The sequence below is a fragment of the Cucurbita pepo genome, chromosome 7 (genome assembly GCF_057944985.1).
Source record: "Cucurbita pepo subsp. pepo isolate OVF chromosome 7, ASM5794498v1, whole genome shotgun sequence".
In the NCBI taxonomy this organism is placed as follows: domain Eukaryota; kingdom Viridiplantae; phylum Streptophyta; class Magnoliopsida; order Cucurbitales; family Cucurbitaceae; genus Cucurbita; species Cucurbita pepo.
Genome location: NC_141804.1, coordinates 1,516,667 through 1,526,619, shown reverse-complemented (window position 1 = coordinate 1,526,619; position 9,953 = coordinate 1,516,667). Strand labels below are relative to the sequence as shown.

The following is a 9,953-nucleotide window of genomic DNA, read 5'->3' as shown; positions in this document are numbered from 1 at the left end:
GTCGTTTTCCTGTCTTGTTTTTTTTTTTTTTTTTTTTTTTTTTTTTAATGGATATATATGGTATTATGTCTATTTGTGTATAAAAATAATAATAATTCAATTAAATTAAAATGTTTTTTCGACCAGACAATTTTTCGAACAACGAATAGGAATATGAATGTGACGCTCGAGTTTAAGAGAGATATATAGACCATAGGACACTATTAAGAAGATGTTATAAAAGACGGGCCATTTACAATAGGACACCACAATTTAATAAATTAAGAGACCGACAATTTTCAAAAAAAAAAAAAATTAATGTTCTAATATGGGTCCATAGTAAAAATAAAAAATAAAAATTACATTTAAATTACTAATATATATATAATTGTGCGAAATAATAGTTATCTTAAATTAATAAAAATGCCCATATATATATATATATATTCGTGCGAAATAATATTTATGTTAAATTAATAAAAATACCCCTCATCTAATAAATATTCTTAACAGTATTTTAAAATGGTATTTTTTAAACTTCAAAAATTTGAAGTAAAATCTTTAAATTTTGAAAGTATTTCAAAAATATCCGTTTTAATTTTTAAAATTTTCATTAATATACTTAATTTTTTTTTTAATTTGATAATATCTTCAAATTTTAAAAAAAATTTAAAAAGACTTTTTTTAATATTATATTTCAAAATACTCGTAACATTAAAAAATTTAGAAATAAATTATGAGATATTTTCGTCTATAGACGATGAGATTTATATTTATCTTATTTTTAAATTAAAAAAATTGGTTAAATAAAACTTTTTTACATTAAAATTTAAAGGTATTTTTTAAAATGTGAAATGTTTTTTAGATTTTTATTTTTTTAAAATTTAAAGATAAAGAAAATAAAATAATAATAAAATAAAGCGGTAAAGAGTAAATATATTTAAGTAGAAAATTGTGGGAAGGATTAGAAACCTCTTAGGTCATCCGTACAAACCCCTTCATACCATCCCGTTCTTCTGCCCGCCACGCTTTACATTACGTCCGGCGGCGCGTTCCCCTTCCACGCCACACTTGCAACTGCGGCCTCTCTCTCCTTTTGGCGATTGTGACTCACGCGGCGGCGTTTCTAGCGGCGTCTCTCCGCCGAGCGTACAAAGCAGTCCGGCGACTTCTCCTTCCTCCCACTTGACGAACGAAGTAGCGGCAACCAGCAGCAGTTTTCTCATATTCGACAAGGTTTGACGCTGAACCGCTGACCATATATTTGCATTGCCCACGGACTGATATAAGGTGTTTTAGATCAGTTCGTAATTCTCGTAAGCTTGTGTTGTAGATTTGAACTAAGTTGGAGTGTTCGATTAAGGCTATTTCGAGTAAGATTATCCTTCCAGATCACTCTTGCAACTTCGTTTTAGGGTTTTACATTAATTTCTAATCTCAAAACCTCGTCCCTATTGCTTAGATATCTTTTCAAATTGTTTTAAGGAGCAACTTAGGGCATTTTCATGAGTAGTCTTCATCTGTTGAGTCTATTCGATTGCTAGCATGTTGTGTATTTATATGTATTATTCTAGAATTGTTGTGTTTTGAATTGAAGCATGGTTGGATGTTTGTTGTGGTTTTGCATCTCATGTATACAATTTTGCATCAGGGTTCAGCCTAAAACTTTTCTTAATTGAGAAAATAAGAAAAAGGGGAGAAAGAAAATGCTGAAGACAAAGTACAAGCGATTGAAGGGAAGCCAAATTCTGAGGCAAAGGTTGTTGCTAGCAACATTGAGCCACACTCCGGTTCTAATCGAGGACATTCGAACAGATGAGACCTGGCCAGGCCTTCGACCCCATGAGGTCTCGTTTCTCCGATTGATGGAGAAGATTTGCGATGACTCTTTCATCGAAATCAATGAGACCGGTACTCATAATCATGATTTCCATCGTTGTTCAATTCTTTTTTTAATTCTATCTGGTTGTTCTCTTTTCTTTGTATCAATATGCATATGGTTTTGTTTTTCTAATTTTGAAGGCACAAAATTGAAGTACAAACCTGGCATTGTGATGGGTGGGAGACATTTGGTGCACGATTGTGGTACCAGTCGTGCTATTGGTTATTTTCTCGAACCATTGATTGTTCTTGCATTGTTTGGTAGGAAACCCCTCTCCATTAATCTGAAAGGTTTGTGTTTTTCTACCTGAGTTAGTTTTTGGCCTCTTCAAGTTTAGGCATTGATTTCGGCTTTGGAACTATATAAAGAATTTAATTTCAATGCTTTAGAAAAAGAAAGTCTTAATAGTTCCAATCTAATTGATTAGTATTCTACTTTTATAGGTATTACTAATGACTCGAAGGATCCATCGGTAGATACTTTCAAATCAACGACCTTGCCCATGTTAAAGCACTTCGGAGTTGATCTAAAAGAAGTGGTCTTGAAAATAGAAAGTCGTGGAGTACCACCTCATGGTGGGGGAGAAGTGACTTTGACCCTCCCAACGGTTAGAAGTTTATCGGTGAGTTGCATCATTTTATATATATCATCATGTTATTAGATAAACTTGTGAGAAACTAAACAATTGAGCCAGTCACATCCACTTGACTGTGTGTGATTGTATCTCAAAATTGATTTGGGTTGATTAGAATTGACTCGAGAATATTCTTATTCTTTCAAAAGTTACAATATTATTCTTAATCTTTCATAAATGTTTTAAAACTACTATTGGAGTAGAAAAATCATTAGAGTGTCGAACAAAAAGCCAACATGGAATGTCATTCTTTTAGACTTATTCAGACAAGCATCTTCGTCACATGTCGTTTCAAGTTATTGCAATGTTGGGAAGTCATCGTCATGTCGAGTTTTTTGTCTAGCATTCGAATGGATTTCTACTCACAAGGTAGTTTTATAGTGCTTACGAAAGGTCAAGAGTAATATTGCAACTTTTAAATTAAATGGGGTATTTCTGAAAAATTTAGAACTTATTTAGAACTTATTGGAGGAAAGTATGTTTGAAGTTGGCTGCGTTTATTGATGTTATACTGATTGGATTGCGGTACTCGAAACATTTTCTGATACTCCCATTGCTTAGGGTTCCTCTTCCATATGGCATTGAAGTTTTTTTTTTTTTTTTTTTTTTGACAATATGTGGGGTCTAGGATTTCATCCTTTGACCTCTTGGTCGTCGAACGTACACACTTTATGGCAATTGGGTTTACTTAATATATTTTTTCTTCCGTTTCTCATTAAAAAAATGGTTGTTGATGTTGTACAGGCAATATCTTGGACTGAAGAAGGAATGGTCAAAAGCATTAGAGGGGTTTCATTTTCAACTAGAGTTTCTTCTCAGTTCGAGCATGCTATGATAACTTCGGCTCGTGGAGTGTTTAATCGTCTACTTCCAGATGTGCACATATTCACTGATCATAGAAAGGGACCTCAAGCTGGAAAGTATGCGTTCTTTCCCCCTTTGAATTAATATCTTCAAATTTCCATCCTAGATTGGCTTGTTCTTAAGTTTTAAAAGATGATTTTAAATGGCAGCTCACCTGGGTTTGGCATTTCACTGGTCGCGGAAACTACAAAAGGTTGTTTTATATCTGCTGATACTACAGTTTCATATGGACATGCTGGAGAATCAACTGAGTTTGAAGAAGAGAAGAAAGAGCTCCCACCTCCCGAAGATATTGGTGAACAAATGGCGCATGCTCTGCTCGGTGAGATTAATCAAGGTGGCGTAGTTGACTCAACACACCAGGTTAGTGTTCTCCAATAACAGGAGCCTCATTTGATAATGATTTTCATTTTTAGTTTTCTATTTTTATTTTCTAAAACTGGATTGATTTTTTAGAACATTGGTGGAAAATAGGTATAAAACAGAGAAACTTATAGGTTATAGGTGGAAGTACAATTTATAAGTTTAATTTTCAATAAGAAAAAACAAAAAGTTAAGGCTCGATTTGATAATCGTTTGATTTTGTGTTCTTTTTTTTGAATTTTTTTTTGGTTTTTCTGTTTCTAAAACATAAAATCTACATGTTTGATGATTGTTTTTAAAAAATAAATTTCATATATTGGCAAGATTTGTAAAAATGCAATGGGAGAAGATCAATGTATGAAGATGAATAATTGAAGGGCTTTTGTTGGTGGAATCGATAGATACGTCGAGTAGAGCTTGGGCGAAATAACCGGTGACGTGCTAGTTTGTTGCTAGAAGAATAAGAATTAAACAGGGTTAAGACTCTGAAATCAACATATATGATCTTCGAGCACTTTGCTTGCGTTATGACAATTTGGGAGTGTGAGATCACATATCAGTTGGAGAGGGGAACGAAGCATTCCTTATAAGGGTGTGGAAACCTCTCCCTAGTAGACGCGTTTTAAAATCGTGAGGCTAACGACGATATGTAACAAGTCAAAGCGGACAATATCTGCTACCGATGGGTTTGGACTATTACAAATGGTATTAGAGCCAGTCACTGGGTGGTGTGCCCGCGCGGACGTTGGGCCCCCTAGGAGGATAGATTTTTGTAACAAGTCCAAACCCACCGCTAGCGGATATTGTTCGGTTTGACCTGTTACATATTGCTGTCAGCCTCACGGTTTTAAAACGCGTGTACTAGGGAGAGGTTTCCACACCTTTATTAGGAATGTTTCGTTCTTCTCTCCAACCGATGTGGGATCTCAGAGGGAGTATTATATCACGAGGGGGGCTAGTTTTACTCTGCAGTCTGATTTGCCCTGCCAAACTTTAATGAATATATATGCTCACCTAATTTTGTCTCTACATTCATGTCTCGTTTGTTGCAGGGATTATTGTTCCTTCTTTGTGCATTATGCCCTGCAGACGTTTCGAAGGTTCGGGTCGGAAAGCTAACACCATATGGGATAGAAACTCTCAGAAACATTGAAGACTTCTTGAAGGTAATGTTTAATATCGAAGCCGATCCTTCCAATGGAACGGTCGTCCTAAAATGTGTTGGTTCTGGAATGGTTAATCTATCTAGAAAGCACTCCTGATCGTTGAGAAAGATGTAACTTCATAAAAAAAGCTCGGAGAAATTGAGTTCAATAGCGTATCAAATCTACCTTTAAGGGAATTGATGTATTTTGAGATAGGATTAGACAACAATTTTGTTTTGCATTTATCCAATCTAAAAAACGAGTACGTTATCGAATCTTGTATCGTGCAACTATTAGAAACATGCATATTCTTGAATCTCTATGTAACAGTCATTAGGTAGCAGTCACATTGTGATGGGTTCAATTAAATACACAAATCACGAGCACCGTGTTGACGTTTCAGCCTCCCGAACAATTTATCACCCCAAAAATGACGATTCGTCCTCTGTCCGCCGCTTGAACGATGAATTAGAATAGAACGCCCCATCACTCCCATTGGAAGAGTAATAGTCTTCGTCTTCATCATAAGACCTCTCATTCAAATTCAACTCCTCAATCTTCTCAACCACCATTTTCAATCCCCACCTCTTCCCTACCTCCCATTCACAGCAACTCATCCCAATCTTCAAAAGCTTCAACATCCCTCCATCCCAATAGCCACAATAATCCCCACTTCCAACCATGTCGCCGTCGAAGACCTCCGCCGTCCACTCCTCTCGAACAACGGCCTCGACCCAGGCAGCAAGGTCAGCATTAGCTCCCTGGCCTTGACGGAGGTAGTTGGCAGGGAACTTGCCGGTGAGGGTCTCGAGAATGAGAATGCCGAGGCTCCAGACGTCGGTCGACTTGGAAGTCTGGTTATGTTGGGTGAACTCCGGGGACTTGAAGGCAGCCATATGGTGATGGGCATGGGATCTTTGGAGGATTGGAAAAAGGGCGTAGTCGGAGAGAAATGGAGTGAAGTTTTTGTCGAGAAGGACGTTCGAGGACTTTAGATGGCCGTGTGGAAGGTTCAGATTGGGGAGCTCATTGTGAAGATAGAGAAGGCCTCTCGCTACTCCTTTTATTATTTTCAACCTCGTCGGCCAATCTAACCCCGGATTTTCCGGTGCGCGCCGAGCTGTAGAAAATAAATAAGTTGTAATATTACCTTCGACCTTTCGTAAAATTATTATAAATTTTAAAATTATAGAAATCAAATTAATATATATAAAGAAATTACCATGGAGATTACTAGCCAAGCTGCCGTTGTCAACAAAGTCAGACACCAAAAGCTTATCATCCTTTCCATAATAAAACGCGACAAGCGGCAGCAAATTCGGATGCGACAGCCGTCCCAGCCGCCTCATGTGGCCGTAAAACTCGTCTTTTCCGGCGGCGTTCATTTGCCGGAATCTCTTAACCACCACCGCCGACCCATTCGAAAGCACGGCTTTATAAGACGACCCAAAGCTCCCACCGCCAAGAACTTCGGCGGAGGCGCCAAGAAGTTCTTGAAAATCGAACCGCGGCCTATCGGTTCGAATAAAACTCAGACCCGATCCGGCCGAACCGCTCCTCTTCGAATTCTCGTCCGAGTCGGTCGAGGAATATTGGTAGGTCTTTTCCGACCTTTTGAAGAGGATTTTGGGAGAGAAGAATAATTTTGTCTTGGGTTTCGCGTCGTCGTATACGGCGGCGGATGATCTCGATCGCCGGAAAAAACAGCGGAGGAGGATAAGTATGAGGATTAAGGCAGCGGCGCCGGAGAAGATTCCGATCAGAATGGGCCACTTCTTTGTAGATGATTTACATGGTGTTAATGGCTCTCCACATAAATCGTTACCTATAAAAAAAATAAAAAAAATAAAAAAACAAATTTTGTTTATTAATAATTTATTTAAAAATAAAATTAAGCTTTTCCATTTTCATTTTCTATTTCTACCAAATTTAAATTAAGAATTTAAAATATTTAATAACTTCAATAATATTTCATAAAATTAAATATAATTATAATTATAAACAATTTCTAAAAATTTAAATTTTAATATCGTATCCCTATAACCATCTTAAATATTTTCTTAATATATAATTTACTTTTTTTAATATAATTTTTATTAAACGTAAAAATATCTTAATAACTCCAACAAGAATACTTAATTTCTAAAAATTCAAATTTCAATATTATAATATTCGAACATTACCTTCGACCCTAAATCTAATTTCTAAAATTTAAAATTCAATATTATAATATAGTTTTTGAAAATATATAATATAATATAATATGTATATATAACATACCCTAAACTCTAAATCCAATTTCTAAAATTTAAAATTTAATGTTATAATATAGTTTTCGAATATATTATATATATAACATTACCCTAAATCCTAAATTCAATTTCTAAAATTTAAAATTTAATGTTATAATATAGTTTTCGAATATATATATATATATATATAAGACATTTTCTTTAACCAATAAATATTAAAATTGAAATTTAATTGATACTTTGAGAATAAGAATCTTATACTATAATCTTTTGTAATATGGTTAGGGATATTTGAGCCAACGTGCGTGACACTCCGGAAATATTATGCATTAAATGGAAATATAAATATTATTATGCTTATATTCCTTATTTTTTATTTGTAATTATTTTATTATTTCCTTGAAAAATATAAATATAAATGTGATTAACTAATTGTAATTAATTAAGAGGTTGGGATTAAGAAATTACCAATAAACGAAGTGAAATTAGAGCTCTTCAACCCCGCCGGAACCGCCCCTTCCAAACGATTACCGGAAAAATTCAAATACTTCCAATCCCTTTCTTCAAACGCCGGAATCCTCCCTTCAAATGAATTATCTTCCAATCCCAGCTCCACCAGCTTCTTCAATTCCGCCACCGACGCCGGAATCTCGCCGGAAAATCGATTCCGGCTCAAATACAGTCGCCGCAAATTCCCCATTCCTTCAAACGCATCTCCCGGAATCGAGCCGGAGAAATTGTTATCCGACAGATACAGAGCCTTTAGCGCCGGAATTTGCTTTACCTCCGGCAATGGGCCTTGAAGCCCATTGTTCATTAGACTCAGAGTTCTGAGTGTTGGCAGGCCGGCTAGGGCGGCTGTATCGACGGAGCCGCCGAGGCTCATGTTCTCGAGGCGTAGACCGTAGAGTTGGCCGTTTCTGCAGATCAAGCCGGCCCAGATGTGGTGGTCGCCGGTGCAGAGTGGCACGGAGGTGTTCCAGTTTGATAATGCGGCGGTGTTGGTTAGAGAGGATTTGAAGCGGAGGAGGGTTTCGGCGGCGGTGGCTGCAGCGGAGGACGGCGGGTGGTTGAAGATGAGAAGGAAGAGGAGGCAGAGCCAAGGTCCGGCCATGGCGGTTGATTTTTTTTTTTTTTTTTTTTTTTTAAATTGAAAATTGAAAAAGAAAATGGCGATTTATAAAATGGAAGTTGGAGGGGGCTTTGACGATGTCGTATTGACGTTCTTGGCGCTAACGATGAGCTGGTGCAGGCCGGCCAGTGGAAGTGTAAGTAATTAATTAATTATTTTTAAATTATTATTATTATTATTTCTTTATAAAATATTATTATTTAAATTATTATATTTACATATTATTTGCTTGTTATTAATTATACTTACATGCACTCTTAATTCTTAAACAATGTAAAATATTTTTTTTTCATTAAATGTATTTATATTAAAAGGTATTTCTAGGAGTAATTAATTTATTTTTTAATTATTATTTTTTGTTTCGGTAGGAACGTACGAGTCATGATGATTCAATGGGAGAGATTTTCCTCACAAAGCTGCACACCTGTTCATGGGATTTGCCCATAAGCTATAGAAGCGAGTTGGTTGGAGGTGAGCTAAAGTGGAATGACGGAGATTGGATGGCCTGAGAAACTGGGTAGGGTTTGGGGCGAGTTGAGGGCTACATTAGACATGAGTTGAAATGGATCCACAGTTTTGAGAAATGCCAAAAGGTTTTTTAAGTGGTCCCCCCTTCTGGAGCCGAGGCCTCTCGGTGTGGCTTATAAGGGGAGAGGGTAATTTATGCGAAGATAATTATCCTTGTATGCACTCTTAACGACGTAATTTGACCTATTTCACTCTCCAAGCTCCTCTTTGATATTTCGCTAAAACAACACCTTTTCTGTAGCTTAGAACAAACTCGATCATTTTCTACCGGCCGAGAACAAACTATTACAAACTCGACCATTCATTTTGTCGTACTAAAAAAAGTAAAAGTTGACTCGAACATTTTTAATCAACCACTCGACCATTTTTAATCAGCTGCAAAGCTGACTCGAACATACGATCAATCAAATTCTCGCACCAACATATATTTTATCAATTAAATTCAAAGGGTCCATTGTGACGGTGTTTTAAAATTTGATTTTTATACATTTAAAAAAAAAAAAAAAAAAAATCTCGTGAGGGTGTTATAAAAAGTGGGGATTTGTGGCCAAGTAGAAAATCCACGTGGCAAAATACAAGGAGTTTTCCTGCTGCTATCTGCCCGTGAAGTCGTTGGCTACTGGGAGTACCCTTCACCGAGACATCAAACTTTATAATATCCACGTGGCACGAGCTTTCTAAAATTTAAATTATAAATTTCGCCTATATAATTTTTTTAAAAAATTATAATATTGAGAATTTAAAATTTTAAAATTAATAATTGTAATTCGATAAATACTTTTAGAAAAATAATGTAATTTCTAAATACTTTAAAATAATTGTAATATTTAAAAACTATTAATTATAATTATAATTAATATATTTGAAATTTTGAGGAGTTAATTAATTTATTAAATATAAAATTAGTTTTATGGGTAATAGAATTTTAAATTTTAAATTTACAATAAATTAGAAACCAAATATTAATACAAAATTTAATTACATTTTTTAAAATTTAGAGATGTAAAAATTAAAATTAAATATTTGAAAATTAAAAAAAAAAATAAAGAAATAGAAAAGTAATACGCCAAGTGGCGATTGAAGCAACCAGGGAAGCCGGTTGGCGGTAACCTTTCCCACAAGGCAGAACTCTGCACCTTCCTTTCTCTTCAGTCCTCACTACCTAAAAGCTTCC

General features: G+C 35.5%; 2 protein-coding genes across 2 annotated transcripts; one reads left to right on the top strand and one right to left on the bottom strand.

Moving 5' to 3' along the window:
* The first annotated feature begins 965 nt into the window (after window positions 1-965).
* Window positions 966-5,269, top strand: LOC111798503 (RNA cyclase family protein). Its single transcript, XM_023681694.2, has 7 exons — window positions 966-1,215; window positions 1,631-1,890; window positions 2,002-2,151; window positions 2,305-2,483; window positions 3,240-3,415; window positions 3,509-3,722; window positions 4,775-5,269. The coding sequence occupies exons 2-7, from the start codon at window positions 1,686-1,688 to the stop codon at window positions 4,982-4,984; spliced, it is 1,134 nt and encodes a 377-aa protein (XP_023537462.2). The 5' UTR covers window positions 966-1,215; window positions 1,631-1,685; the 3' UTR covers window positions 4,985-5,269.
* An 11-nt stretch (window positions 5,270-5,280) lies between these two features.
* On the bottom strand, window positions 5,281-8,259 carry LOC111798749 (putative LRR receptor-like serine/threonine-protein kinase At4g31250). The gene is made up of 2 exons (XM_087125555.1): window positions 7,588-8,259; window positions 5,281-6,692 (listed from the first exon to the last, which is right to left on the bottom strand). Exons 1-2 carry the CDS (start codon window positions 8,231-8,233, stop codon window positions 5,287-5,289), a joined length of 2,052 nt encoding a protein of 683 aa, XP_086981681.1. The 5' UTR covers window positions 8,234-8,259; the 3' UTR covers window positions 5,281-5,286.
* Between the last annotated feature and the right edge of the window lie 1,694 nt (window positions 8,260-9,953).

What these genes read in the sequence shown, in the direction of transcription:
- LOC111798749 (XM_087125555.1), bottom strand. Translation starts at nt 8,233, where the DNA reads ATGGCCGGACCTTGGCTCTGCCTCCTCTTCCTTCTCATCTTCAACCAC. An exon ending in TAATTTCACTTCGTTTATTG is followed by an intron (nt 6,693 to 7,587) that starts GTAATTTCTTAA and finishes TTTTTTTTATAG; the next exon opens with GTAACGATTTATGTGGAGAG.
- LOC111798503 (XM_023681694.2), top strand. Translation starts at nt 1,686, where the DNA reads ATGCTGAAGACAAAGTACAAGCGATTGAAGGGAAGCCAAATTCTGAGG. An exon ending in CATCGAAATCAATGAGACCG is followed by an intron (nt 1,891 to 2,001) that starts GTACTCATAATC and finishes CTAATTTTGAAG; the next exon opens with GCACAAAATTGAAGTACAAA. An exon ending in AAGGGACCTCAAGCTGGAAA is followed by an intron (nt 3,416 to 3,508) that starts GTATGCGTTCTT and finishes TTTAAATGGCAG; the next exon opens with CTCACCTGGGTTTGGCATTT.